This window comes from Rousettus aegyptiacus, unplaced genomic scaffold, assembly GCF_014176215.1.
Source record: "Rousettus aegyptiacus isolate mRouAeg1 unplaced genomic scaffold, mRouAeg1.p scaffold_m13_p_4, whole genome shotgun sequence".
In the NCBI taxonomy this organism is placed as follows: Eukaryota; Metazoa; Chordata; class Mammalia; order Chiroptera; family Pteropodidae; genus Rousettus; species Rousettus aegyptiacus.
This window is the reverse complement of record NW_023416307.1, coordinates 140,913,748-140,928,200: the sequence shown is the minus strand read 5'-3', so window position 1 is coordinate 140,928,200 and position 14,453 is coordinate 140,913,748. Positions and strand designations below refer to the sequence as shown.

Here is a 14,453-nt window from a genome sequence, read left to right as displayed (position 1 = left end):
ATAAATTCAGATAGGTTCTGACTTGTTTTATGACCACCTGTTGTTATAACTCAAAACAAAAATCTAGAATAAAATTAAAAATCATTTTCAATTGAACTAAATATTACTCTAAAGATTTACTGTATTCAGATAGTTATTATTTTTTAAATAGATGCAGTAAGCATCCTTCGCTGTTTAGTTGAGTAAATAATTTTTTAAAGAGGAAAAATAAATAACAGAAAGTCGAATGATGGAATCTTGACACTTAACTCATAGGAAGTCCCCCTAGATTCTTCTTCAAAGCCAATTTAACATTCTTTCACAAACTACACTTACAGACTTGGCTATATGAATTCATGGGTAAGATACAAGTGTACAGTATAGGAGAGGGGACAGACACGCAAATCCACGGTTTCATCACAGAACTGTAAATGGAGTGGATGATGCTGGCACAGGATCCGCTGCAGCGTAGTGCAGAGCCTCCCCCAATCAGAGTGGGAGTCACGCCAAGTTCCTTGAAGGAAGGAGGGCTCATCTAGGCAGGAGAGAACAAGCGAAAGCAGGAAATGCTCCCACATAGGGGCATGAAGTGGTAGGTATTAGAAGGTCTTGCATGGTCGGACACAGCTGGAGCAAAGAGAACAGGAGGGAAAGCATCTGAAATAATGATGTTAAAAATCTAGCTAATTTTGTCAGGCTTTCTAAATGCCAGGCTCTGCTCTAAGCACTTCCGTGTGTTTACTCATTTGATCTGAACAATAACCGTATTAATTTCCATATTTTATAGCCGATACAACAAAACACTGTTAGCCAGGTCATGATGGGCTTTGCATGTTTAATTAACAGTGTGGTTTTTATCATGAACTTTATGGGGATTCACAGAAAGATTTTAAGCATGTTCCCATTTGTGTTATGGGAACATTACTCAGATGGCAGCGAGTGGGGGCTCTTGGGTGGGGAGTATAACCACACAACAAGATCCATTTAGAACAAGGAGGGAATATTTTGTGTAGAAAGTTTGAGAAGGGGAAGAATACTTTTTCCCAAAGAACATAGGTTCTGAATGTCAGAGCATAAACGTTGGGAGGGAGAGGAGCCATGGGAAATTGCATGTGAGGGAAGGAATTGTGAAGCAGTCTGGGAATGAGAATATTGGAGAGGTAGATGACAGAGGGCCTTAATCCTTGAGCATAATCAAATATCACAAGAAGGGGGTGAGTGCAGTGGGATTAGCTAGCCGTGCGACTTATGAGAGAATTCATCCCAGCAGTTGCCCAGGAAATTAGAAGGTTCTGGAGGCGCTTGATTGGCAGTGGCAGGTTGAGAAAAGAGAAGGAAGTGAGCTGGATGATTTCCAGTTTTCTGGCTTGGACAATTGAAAAGACTGAGGCGTCATGAGTCAAGATCAGGGTGGTGAGAGGAAGAGCCAATTTGGGGAGGAGGATTATGGTGTTGGGTTTAGACACGGTAGAGTGAGTTCCCGTGGACAAGCCATGTAGCTAGAACTTCTGGAGGTTTTGAGTGATGCCTGGGACAGGCTCAGGGTGCCAGGGCAGAGGGAGTGTTTGAGGCCATGGGAATAGATGATACCATCCAGGGAGAGTGTTTAGGATGGTTCATCATCATAATGTTTCTGAGCTCAGCTAAACCGCCTGTTTTATGCCATCGTTATGTTTACATTGCTCTAGATATTCACTGAACAATTTTCCTTTAATTCCTCTGCATTGTAGTATTTTTGCCATTTTGTATAGTCTTGTTTTGGCAACCACAGAGTAACTTTCTATAGACCAGGATAAGAAGAGTTTTCTCTTTCTTTTGTCTTGAGTACAATGCAGATCTTATTATATGCACCTGACACCTATTTACTGGTTAGTAAGTTTTTAGCCAGACCAATGGGGATACAACGAGATTATGACTTAGAATGGCAGTCAGCAAATTGTGACCTGCAGACTAAATTTGGCTCCCTGCCTGTTTTTGTAAATAAAGATTTATTGAGACACAGCCATGCCCATCTGTTTTTATGTGTCCTCTATGGCTGCTTTTGCACATATTGTCACATTTGGGTAGTTGTGACAGAGCCTGTTTGGCCAGCAAAGCCAAAAACGCTTGGCTGTGATCCAGCCCTTTACGGAAAACGTATGTTGACCTGTGATTTAGAAAATGTTAGATCCAGGCAGTGGTGACAGCTCTAGTCTAAATTAAAGTTAATCACTGTGCTGCGATTCTCACCATTGCTCTCCCCGTCCCTGTGCAGACTAACTGCGGAGTTGCTGCGCCTACTTTGTGCCGAACCCCAAGTGAAAGAGCAGGTGAAGCTCTATGAGGGGGTCCCCGTCCTCCTCAGTCTGCTCCACTCTGACCACCTGAAGCTGCTCTGGAGTGTCGTCTGGATCCTGGTGCAGGTTTGTGAGGACCCCGAGACCAGTGTGGAAATTCGCATCTGGGGAGGCATCAAGCAGCTTCTTCATATTTTACGAGGGTGAGTCAGGATGGGCTTTGGCCCACTTCACCCTAGTCATTGAAGGCTGGGGACTCTACCATAAGATGGCAGATTGGGTACATGCTCAGCTTGCTCTCTCTCTCTCCTGGTCTTTGGACGTTCAAGTTTTGTAGAATCATTTTTACTTGTCACAAACATGCTCTAAATTGGTGTCCGGGGTGTTCATCTTTCAAGCTCCTCAGGAGCCCTGACATGTTTCTCTTTGCATCACCAGCCTCTAGTACAGTGCCAGGAATGTAGGAGGCCATCAGTCTGCAAATGTAGGTTAAATGGAAAACCAGTAACCCAAAGAAAACATTTGTCTTACCACCTTTTTCTTGAGTCACTATATGCATATTATAATTCCAACAAGTACAATCATTATTACTATTTTACTAAAATGTCTTTGTGTGCGTATATGTCATTCATATGTAAAGAGAAACCAAAGCCTACGTTAAAGGAATAGATATAAAATTCTTAGTTAAAATAGGAGAAAACATCATGAATCGAATGATGGCCATGTTCCTGACCCTGGTCCAGTTGCTCTTTTCTCTCTAATCTTCATCGCAGTGCTCTAAGGTGGGTTAATACCTTATTTATCTCTCTTTTAAAAATAACATTTCAATAACATTCAAAGCCAGGAATATGGGGACTATATACAATATAGTAGATATATTGAAGTACCGAATAATAGCATATTTTGGTACCATCAAGGGGAAGGTTCTATTACCTATTATAAAGCATAATTCAACCCTATAAGTATTTAATCAAAGTTGGAAAGGAACGTATCTGCTTCAAAGGGCTCATATTTATGATCTACGGTACGTAAATAAAGCTCATGCTAATCAAAGCAGGGTGACATATCAATTTTAATGTGACTAGATGTTATCAAATCAATATTATTCAGACTCTGTGCCTGTTATGTTTCTAAGGATACTGTAGAACTATGTGTTATTAACTTCATTTTCTCTGAGGGAACATTCCAAAACACAAGGGCAGACTGTGGAGATATGAGCCATAGCTTCGTTAATGATTGCTGTTATTACCAAAGCAGAGGAAAGAAATTATAGACTGTTGACTGCTTTCTTTTATGAATATCACATAAAAATCTCAAATACTTTAAATTATTAATCTTTCATTAACTCTGTGGCATAATAATAAGCTAGCCCCATGGTCAAAATAATTACATCTGACAAAAGTTTGTTTTTGCTCGAGTTTGTAGGATGATGATGGTGATGCTGATAGTAATGGTGTTTCTTATTATTTGTCAATATGCCCATCACAACTGGGTTACCCTCTTAGTAGTTATTTTATTGATGATAAAATTAAATTCTTTAATAGTTAACCAGTATTTCAAAGAAAAACCTACCTTTTTACCACATATAATTGAGTTAAGTATGAGGCACCATTTTTCCTCTTTTTCTCAAGCTATAACTATCCTTGATAGAATAGAGTTCTCTCACATCTGAAGAGTCATTTTGCCGGTACGTTTTTACAGTGGAATGTTAGAGAACGCTTTCCTAGGAAGATGATAGATGTCAGCACTTATTCAATGTTAAATATATCTTTGTGCTCTGGGAGAATTTATTACCCCAGCTGGTGAACAATCTCCTTCCAGAGCTTGCTCCTACCCCCGAGCTGCCTGGAGCAGGTTCCAAAGATGGAGGTTGCCAGGTTGTCTGCTGGCCTGAGTATGAACAGGCATTGTTGTCAGGGAAGCTCCAGGAAACCTGTTCATGCCCATCCACCTGCAATCCCAAATTCAAAGGCGGTTCCTGAAAAGCTATATACTCTTGATAATGTGGCATGACCTCTAAAATTTGAGTTTTGGCATAATTATGTTGACAGACAAGATCCCTGATTATGACTACTCGTAGGCCCCGCTCCATTACTGTCCCTGTGCTCAGTGGAGGAAGGACATTAGTGGGCCCAGATGACGGGGGAGGGAAGCCAAGGTGATTCTATCCGTGTTACATGTAGGAACATAGAAATCCACACAGAGCTGCTGCCATAGAAAATGAATAAATGAAAAAAATATGGGAACTAAGTGAAACAAAATGGAACTAAGCAGATAACAGACATGAAGGATCTGTGGTGGAAGATGTTGCATTAAGTAAATGGAAAAAGAAATGTTTTATTTTTATCAGACATTAAACAGAACATGAAAGTTATAAAATGAAGTTAAAGATGTGAAGAGAGGACAATAAAACAGAGGAGAGATTGCAGAAATAAAAAAGAAGACAAGGACTGAATAACACACACAGAACTGATAAATTCACTAGAAACTGCAATTAGGAAAAGGACAGGCATCTTTGAACAAAATTGCACATAATGTAGGGCGAAAGACAAAGGAATGAGAGCAATTAGGAAATGCAAGATATGGCCAGCAGAAGATGGGTTTTCAACATGTAGATAAGTAATATCGCTTGAGTTAGAAATAAAACAGATGAATTTAAAAATATTCAAAGATATAATAGAAGAGAACTTTCCTAAAATGAAGGAAGATTGGAATTTCATGGAAAAAGAAAACAAAATGGTGAAGACTGAGACGTATTCAGGAGAATCGACTGTGGCAGAATGGTGCTCAAAAGCAAAGGTGGCTGTGCGGGGCAATGGGGAAGGGGTAGTCCTGCCATAAATGGTGCTGAGTCAGCTCAGTAACCATATTTAGAAAGGAAGGAAGGGACTCTTACCTCACACCATATACTAACATCAATTTTAGGTGGATTGGAACGTCAAACAATAAAAATACAGCAGCATGACCTGGGGGAGGTAAAGATTTCTTAAAAAAAGACTCAGAAAGCACTGATTAGGACAGTCGATAAATCACTTTGTGCATTAACTTTTCTTTTTCAGAGATAGGAATTTCGTTTCCGATCGTTCTTCCATCGGAAGCTTGTCCAGCGCAAACGCAGCAGGCCGAATCCAGCAGCTTCATCTGTCGGAAGATTTAAGCCCTCGGGAAATACAGGAAAATACTTTCTCTCTTCAAGCAGGTATTTATATCGTATTGTTAAGTTTTACTATTCGATATTCTTTAATCTTATATTGTCTTCTTATTCTGTTATGCAATTAGTATGATCGCATTAGTTAGGCATGATTTATAAGTTTAAAAAATGTGAAGTTAGATTCATGTGGATGCCCCCAAAATCTCTGGCACTAGTGCTGGACTTGAAGGTTAGCAGTACCACAGACTCTCCTCTCCCTTCCGTGTTCGAATGCGTGAAGACATCACCGACAGAAGTCAGACATGAAAGTGATCAGAATGTTAGCTTTGTTACCAATAAAGCCGGATTAGAGAATGCAGCTTGAACTGTGCTCAGAATCATGGTTCCTGTTATTTTCTAGGTCTCAGGTCACCCTCCTTAAGGGAGACTCTGCAGTGTATGTCCCCATTCCACAGGGAGCAAGCAAGTGCCTTCCTCACACCTCGTGAGCTCCTAAAGAGAAGACAGAGATGCTGCCCTGTGTGGGATTTCCATGCAAAAGCAGGCATAGGGAGGTGCACACATGCATTCGTTGGCAGTTTGGCATAACCTTGAACAGTTCTGTAGCCTGTGCCCTTTAGGGCAAGTGGGGCTACAGCGCTCCCGACGAAGCTGGGCACCCAGCAGTGGCCTGCAGGAAGGGAGCAGAGAGGCACCGGGTGGGCCAGCAGGAGGGCAGGCAGGTCCAAAGAGGGGAAGAGAAGACGTGGCAGGGGTTGAACAAAAGGGGGTAAGGAGAAGGGCAGACTTTCTTTGTTCTGCAATGTTTGTTCCTGGAGAGCGGAGAATATGTTTGTTCACAGACTTGAGGTCAGAGAAATGGGATCCTCTGCTTGAATTGTCATTTCCACTTGTTCTAAAAGGCCTCTGTTTCAACATAAAGGCTCTCACTGGGAACTTCCTGTTTGAAGGCTTCCAGGAAGTATAATCCAGCTGAAATCAGAGCTCCTAGTATTCTGGGCCTCTCACAAAGAGTGAATGAGATTGGCGATGATAGAGGTCAAAAGGGCCAGTCACCCACTGTGGGATGATAGACTATTACCTGGGAGGGGCTCAACAGAACTTTGGGGACTGCAGATATATGTTCATCATAGTGGCAGTGGTTACAGGGTTGTAGCTGTGTAATATCTCTCTAAGTTGTATGCTTGAGATATGTCTACACAGCTTATTTTATAGCTCAATGAAAAATTTTTAAAAAGATTAAAAGCATGCGGTGTCAGGAGGAGCAGGATCTGAGTTTTGGCTGCACCCACTTTGTTGGCCACATTGTCTTACGAGTTCCTTAACCTCTCCAAGCCTCTATTTTGCTCATGTGGAATGGCAATGGTAGTCTTGGTGACAGCGTTAGAAGGTCATTGTGAGAATTATATGAAGATACATGTAAAGGCCATAGCACAGCATATGGCCATTGGCAAGGGCCTGATAAAATGCCATTATCCTTTATAGGTGCTCTGTGCTACAAAATTCAGTATAACTCCTGTTGGACCAGAAGCAGCTCAGTACAGAATTCCAGCAGAAGCTGTCACGGTGGCCATTTTTTATGACAGGAAGGGTGGCAGGATTTAACACCTGGCAGACTGGGGTCAGACTTCTGGCCCCTTCTTATTAGTTCTGTGGCCTAGTCTAATAACTTTTCCAAACCTCGGTTTTCTCTTTGGTAAACTGGTAATCATAGTGCATACTCTGATTATAAGGGTTAATTTGTGTACTATTTTTAGAGTCTGCTCTTGGTTAGCCAACCACTGTAGGTGTGTTTGTAGAGCATCTGCTAAGTGGTCGAGCGCTGGTGATTGTAGCAAATCGGACAGATGCAGTCCCCACCTCCTGGTACACAGCAAGCGCTCAATAAAAACCTGCTGTGGGGTGGGTGTGCATGCAAACACATCACATGAGGAGGAGAGTCAGAAGCCAGTAGAAGTCGAGCTCCATTCTCCCAGAGCTGTGCCAGAAGGAAAATCAGTGTTTTTTTAGGAGCGACTCTGCTGACAGAATTCCCTGTGCGGTTGGCATATCGACGTAACTCTGTGTCAGTAGCACAGTCACGGTGACGACGGGCATGACCGTTTGGTGGTTTTCGTTCCAGCCTGCTGTGCTGCCCTCACGGAACTGGTGCTCAACGACACCAACGCCCACCAGGTGGTTCAGGTGAGCGCGCCGCTCCCCAGGGCAGGGGCTCCGTACCCAGGCTGCGATTGACTGACCCCACTTCAGGCCCAGCGCTGCACTGCGTCACATGGTTTTAACATATTTTAAGATGTCTTATTTAACTTATAGGATTCTAATTTACATTCTTGTCTTTCCTCTTTAACTCACCTACCTCGAAAAGAATGTCCATGTGGTTAATTGGTGGTGTTTCTTCCCTATATCATATGCAGTCCTTTTCATTTTCTTTCTTTCTTTTTTTTTTTTTTTCCAAAGCTATTCTGAACTTTTAAAATTCTGGGCATATAGGATACCATGAGTTAAGGGTAGCAGTCACTTAAAAAGTATATCAAGTGTGTACTCTCAAATTCAAGTATATGCATCTAATATATATCTAAATACACACCTATGTATACTACCCATGTATGGGTTTCTATTATAAAAATTACTTCATGCTTTTTTTGTTTTGGTCAGTACAATATATCCATTCAACTTCAAAATAACAGAAGTTCATGAAAGTCAGTAAGAGATCAGGTTATTAGTGATTAGAGCCCCTTGGGGAAGCTCAGCAAACCAGGGGAGAGCTGGCGGAGCCACTAAAAGCCGGGGCAGCTTTACTATCATAATCTATGATTTTTAGAACTTTTGGGGTTAGCACCGGCGCCTGTCCCGACCGTGAGGGAGAAACACGTGGCGAGGGAGGCTGGCGTGGGAACAGATGCCGCTAGAGCAATTCCTGTTATCGTTACTTGCAGGCTTGGCCCCCGGAAACGTGACTTAGCCTCTCCGAGTTTTGGTTTTATCACGTATAAAACAGAGAAATTATACAGACTAATTCACAAATAGCTATAAAGACTAAATGCGGTTGGGCAGGTGAAGAGCTTCACTTACAATACACATGTCCACATGGAGTTCAGTGGATTACACATTTAATGGATAACAGAAAAGTAGCAATGAGTTAGTAGTTTTGTTCATTCCTTCATGTGTATATTTGTATTAGTCTTTGTCTAGGAAGACGGTTCACTGTGTTTTCACGGATAACATTCATTTTCTGTTTTAACCTATTATTCTTGTTTCTTTTATTTTTTTCTATTTTCTACAATAATTACAATGAGTTTAACAAAACTATAAAGAGAGAAATTATATTTTATAAATATTTAAAATGCAATGTATAAAGATTATAAAGATCTCTAGATCCCTTTTTATCCCCTACTCTGTTTTTAAAGTATTTAAGTCACTTTAAATTGATATACTGTATTATTTATAATCTTTAGAGACAGTTGGAATTTTAAGATTGCGGTTATGGTGTTTGGTGTGTAAAAGTGTTACACTGACATTTTTAGTATTGTTCTGTCATATTTAAAGTTCCAAGATTATACTAATATTTCTTCTTAATATTAATTTTTGAGATTGTTTAGTTGCTTCTCTATGCCCGTGGAGTTCCGTGACATTGCCGCTGGTCACTGATAACATGGCCCCTTTATTCCTCCAGGAAAATGGTGTATATACAATAGCAAAATTAATTTTACCAACCAAACAAAAGAACGCAGCAAGGACTAATCTATTACAGGTAATAAACATGTCCATTGTTCTTCAATATTGAGTTACTGAAATCCGGGGGACTTTGGTAATAATATAAGCTATGATTTTTAGAATTTTTAAGTTAGCCCTGGTGCCTGTGCTGACCGAGAGGGAAAATTGGCACGGAAGCAAATGCTGTTAAAACGGTGAAAGAGGCTTAACAGTGGTTTCTCTACCAGAGCGAATTAGGCAGTTTTATTTAGCTATTTCCTTGCTGATCAATAAGTTCTATTTAAAAACAAAACAAAAGAAAACAAAACAAAAACAAAAACAAAATGAAACACGTATTGCTTGTGCATCAGAAGACAATGACAGGAAAATTATATGCCATCATCTTTAAGCATGAACCACAATCACTAATATTTCACCTTCACAAAGGAAAGCCTATAAAATGGATCTCGATGGATGAGAAGGGACTGGCCAAATGGATAGAGGGGCATGAATAGGGCACCAGTGGTATGGGGGGAAGGGCATGATGCACACAGGGAACAACATGAGCAAAGTATGGGAGCCTGACAGCTTACAGCATGCTTCCGTTGCTCAGTGGGGCTAGGGTTGCGGTTGGGGTGTGGGTGCCCCAGGAGATGAGGACCTATAGGTAAGAAAGGGAGACATTATGGGGGATCGTCTGCGCTTTTTTTGAGGAGTGGCCATCAAAGGCCAGTATCCCGAAGACATTGGAATGATGAAGTCAGATTTGAAGTAAGGCTTTGCTGTAGCTGCAGCTCATCTTTTCTTCAAGTCAGTCAGAGAAAGAAGTACAAAACAACCTTTGCCTCCAGTCTGATCTAAGAGCTATTGCCCAGAACGACAGTCAAATCTAGCAGAGAATTTTCAGTGGTACCTGTGGGCTGGCAGCCATAGGTTTTTGGAGAGCTACAGAGGAGAGCATACAGGGGTGGGACTTAATTTCTTCAGTGCCCCACAGATGTAAGACACTGCCAGAACACAGGGAAAGTCAAAGCCATCCTGCAGATGCATTTTGCTGAGCAGCAGAGGGTTTTAAAAAATTCCCATTGAAATGGCTTTCGAGGAACATGCCCGTTCTCCACCCGCTCCAGTCGCCACATCCCTCTCACCAGGCTCCTTCGTGTCATTCTGTTATCCGCCTGGCTTCTCCAGGCAGTTCTGTCTGTGAACCTTCTTCCATTTTCACATCACTAATTTTACAAAACGATTCCAGATTTGAATTCGGCAGATCCCGATCACCCCAGTGGCAGCCTGTTAGGTAGTACATCTGCAGGCTGGGGACTTTCTCTCTCTCTTTTTTTTTCTCGGCACTGCTAAATGTCAGATGTTTATTTTTCTTCCTTAAAGTCTCACAGGCCTCTTTCTGAGTGTTCACAGGAGTTACTGTAGATTGTTCTATTTGGGGAATGCTTATGCCTCTTTACTCAAGAGACCAATTTGTCAAGTTTGAGTCCAGTGTGCCTGTAGCTATTTTTATATGTCATCATTTCTAGTGTTTATTTTCTCACAGAAACCATATAAATATTGAGGTATACATAGCAGGCTAGAAACAAAATAAACCTTGAGCTCCTGGAAATCTTTGTGCATTTGGTTTTCTCAGCATAGGAATTTTATTTCTTGTCTCTGCACTCATATGGAACTTTCGAGAAAGGAATTAAAGACAAGCACTGAGTGAAACAAGGCCCAGATCCCTAGCATTTCCACAACATAAAAGCTTTGTAAATTCAAGAACTCCCCTAGGTGTTCATGGTTTTTGTTTTCAGTGGCAAGCTTTGGCTCCCATGTACACCAGACACACTCCCAATAAAGCCACTTTAATATTTATTTCATGATAACTCTATCCTGAAAACGTTTTAGTTTGTTGAATTCCCATTTGAGAATCGTGTGTCCTTCTGTTTTCCAGTGTTATGCCTTCAGAGCCTTGAGATTCCTCTTCAGTATGGAAAGAAACAGGCCACTCTTTAAAAGGTATGAGCTTAGAGAAATTTAAATGACCAGCAATCTCTAGATTGAACTGTTTTCACATACCTGATTTAGATGCAAACGGTAAGAGAGGAGTGAATCAGGGTAGAAAACACAGTCTTCAGATTCCTTAGAACCCACAGATAAAACCGAGCTACCCTAGTGATGTCTTAACACTGAAATTTAACAAAATGATTAAAGACCGTGGATCATTATATCAATATAACTCTTCTTAATTACATGTGACTGCTATGATTTTAGTTTTTTCTTTTTTTTGTTAGACATTAACATATCAAATGGATGCCTTCAAAATCTGTGCTTGTCTTTGCCCATTTAGAAATTCCAGAGTTGATCTAGTCATTTCCTCTTAATCAATAGGAAAAAAAAAAAAAAGTATTTGTCTGCATGTCTTCCAAAGGTTAGGAGCTCATTTGAAGGAGAGGAGGCTGGATGTTCTCGAGTTAGGAGGCTGTGCTGGTCAGCTGGGACAGAAAAATCATGTCTTGGGAAGCAGACACTAGTTATCTAAATGGGTGGACTGCATGCTATTTAGTTGCACAGGTTAACCAAAATCTTAGCAGAGTTTTACTGATGAGGCAGAATAGAAGTATAGCCTTTAGTTAATGTAATATCTTCTGTTCAGAAGCACGGAACATTTTATATTGTTGTTACTTTAATTCTACATGATGCTTGAGTTTAGAGGAAGCAAAGAAAGTAAAATTAGTTACTCATGAACACCTTTTGTTTCAAGGCCCCGAATCATCCATTTTAGTGGACTTAAAAATTTTAGAAATCCAATACACTATCCATCCATTGCATGAGAGAGGACTTAAAGATTTTAATAAGCCCTGAAGCCAGTACTTTGGAAATAATGCACAAATCTCTCCATTTTTTTCCTATTTACCTGTGTTTTTATAAAACTCTTAGGTTAATGTTTACATCCTAGAGTTACTATAAGGACTGAATCAGATAGCATTTATGAAAGTGCTCAGAACTTGAGAAGCACCCAGTAAACATTCCTTCCTAATGTGTTTAGTACCTTTATCCCCAGATGTTTTACAAATAAGATCTTTGTATGATCTGCACCAGATTAATGTATTTTTTATTGTGATAGAAAACACACAACATGACATCCGCCCTCTTAACAAATGTTTAAGGGTACAGTACAGTGCCGTGAACCGTCAGCGGCTCTCTACCACTTTCTGCTTGTTATTTCTCACCGTTGCAAACAGTAGGTATAGTTCACTTTTGTGACAAGGAGCTGGTCTCATTTCTTGCCGCCTTGTTGATAACCTAAGGAAGTTGTTTATTTAATGTAATTAACCTATGAATGTGCTAGATCCGAAAAGGTCTCGAATGAAGTATACATGTGTATTTTTCCCTGTAGACTTTTCCCTACCGACCTGTTTGAGATCTTCATTGATATAGGACATTATGTTCGTGATATCAGTGCTTATGAAGAATTGGTATCAAGGTTGAATTTATTAGTGGTAAGTCCTGAGTTTTAAATATTTCGGTAGGCTGCTGTGTGGCCAGTGTGGAGTTTGTCATAGCAACCCATTTCCTCTTTATTTTTTGGTTAGGAGGATGAGCTGAAGCAGATTGCTGAAAATATCGAAAGCATTAATCAGAATAAAGCTCCTTCGAAATATATAGGCAACTATGCGATTCTGGATCATCTTGGAAGTGGAGCTTTTGGCTGTGTTTACAAGGTGACTTTGCTCTTGGGGGACTGTCCCCAGGCAAACTGGATGTCCCACCTGCACATTCACACACAGTCGGGTTGGAGCTCTTGTACTGAAAAGTAGTGAACAATAGATATAAAAATGTGAATGTCTGTTTTTGTCCATCAGGTAGCTGTACCTATGTTGTCTTGTCTTAGCTTTCAGCTCTAGAAATTAGTCATTGATCTGTGAAGACTGAAGTCATTATTAATCTCTCACCAGAGAAAGTCAAAATGTCTTGTCCCAATGCATGTCACGCTCTCTAGATCATACCAATGTTTCTGTATTTACCCAGTAAAATCCTATTGAAAGTTGCAGATTGACCCAGAAAATACCAATTTTTTGAGCTGAGCTGAGTGTGAATACAGATGGAATTTTAAAAAGACAGTTTAATCATGTAACCTTATTAATTTATCTTTCTTTCTCTTTCTACTCCCACCTCTTTTTTCTTTTCCCCTTTTTTTTTCTTCCTCTTTTTAGGTTAGAAAGCGTAGTGGTCAAAATCTTTTAGCAATGAAAGAGGTCAATTTACATAACCCAGCATTTGGAAAGGATAAAAAAGATCGAGACAGCAGTGTGAAGAACATTGTGTCTGAATTAACCATAATTAAAGAGCAGGTACATGTTTTTCTTGCTTATGAAAATAAATGCCATCGAAAGAAAGTAGAATTCTTGTGCCATTCTTGTTTGTGCTGTTTAAGAACCGGTTCTGTTTAAAGTAAGTGACATTAAGGCAGTGGTAATTTAGCCAGCTTTTTTCCTAAGGCTTGATGCTGGTCCAGAGGACACTTTCTGGAGTTTTTGGCAGGGTAGGAATACAGGACAGCAGAGTTCACAGCCCAGGGTGCATCCTGTGTGAGGAACCCTTCTCTTTCCGTTGTAAGCACATTCATTCTCTTCCCATTATTGCAGGATATTTGGTTACTGAGTTACATGCATAGGACTATGACTAAGAGTCCCCTGACTTTTATCAAGTGGATCCAAGCTGTTAACATTCTTCAAATACGGCTTGTTAAATCTAAAATGTGGATTTTCCAGATGGGTTATTATTTATTGGCACAAGTAGAACATTCTGACATAATGCAACAACTTAATTAACTATCATTACGAAGGTTTGTTTGGAGAGAAAGAATAAACATGTCAGAAGAGAAATGGGATTTCTTTTCACGATCCAAGAACACATTGGTTTCTTTTTCAGCTTTCCTTATTTGCGCATTCATTATGAGCACTGTTCATTTATAACTCCTGTGAAGAACTATCAATTTCACTGAGCTTCCTCCTCCACTAGTTAAATTTGCACAGCGTCTGTGCTGGGACATAAGGATCACCATGAACACGATGAGTTTTATTTGTCAAAATCTACAGTTCTAGTCCAATTTCTAAATTACAATAAATATCATCAATAGCTGATTTTATAGTAGATTTTTATACAGTAATAAGTTAGATTTTGAAAAATTCGTGTTTGCTCATGTTTACGATGACCTTCAGCAGCGTCTTGTTTCCTTGTAATACAGGCTGGAACATGGCTTCTGCCCTGAACTGAAATCTGGCCTGTGAGCTAGGTCTGGAATATGGTTCTGGTTGCTTATCTGGTCCCATCCTGTTTCAAATCTGCTGGCTACTTGCTAG

The 14,453-nt window shown here is 40.3% G+C and overlaps 1 protein-coding gene across 5 annotated transcripts in view; it reads left to right on the top strand.

Annotated features, from left to right (window-relative positions):
* The window catches only part of NEK10 (NIMA related kinase 10), a 187,183-nt gene that overhangs the window by 49,510 nt on the left and 123,220 nt on the right, over positions 1-14,453 (top strand). For 4 of the 5 annotated variants that reach the window (XM_016149581.2, XM_016149580.2, XM_016149578.2 and 1 more), the window contains 8 exons: positions 2,234-2,458; positions 5,315-5,454; positions 7,529-7,590; positions 9,080-9,157; positions 11,042-11,106; positions 12,488-12,590; positions 12,684-12,812; positions 13,305-13,442. In XM_016149581.2, the coding sequence (XP_016005067.1) occupies positions 2,234-2,458; positions 5,315-5,454; positions 7,529-7,590; positions 9,080-9,157; positions 11,042-11,106; positions 12,488-12,590; positions 12,684-12,812; positions 13,305-13,442 (940 nt within the window). Of the gene's footprint in view, positions 1-2,233; positions 2,459-5,314; positions 5,455-7,528; positions 7,591-8,996; positions 9,158-11,041; positions 11,107-12,487; positions 12,591-12,683; positions 12,813-13,304; positions 13,443-14,453 lie in introns of those variants that run through there. The other variant, XM_016149583.2, reaches the window with a different exon arrangement.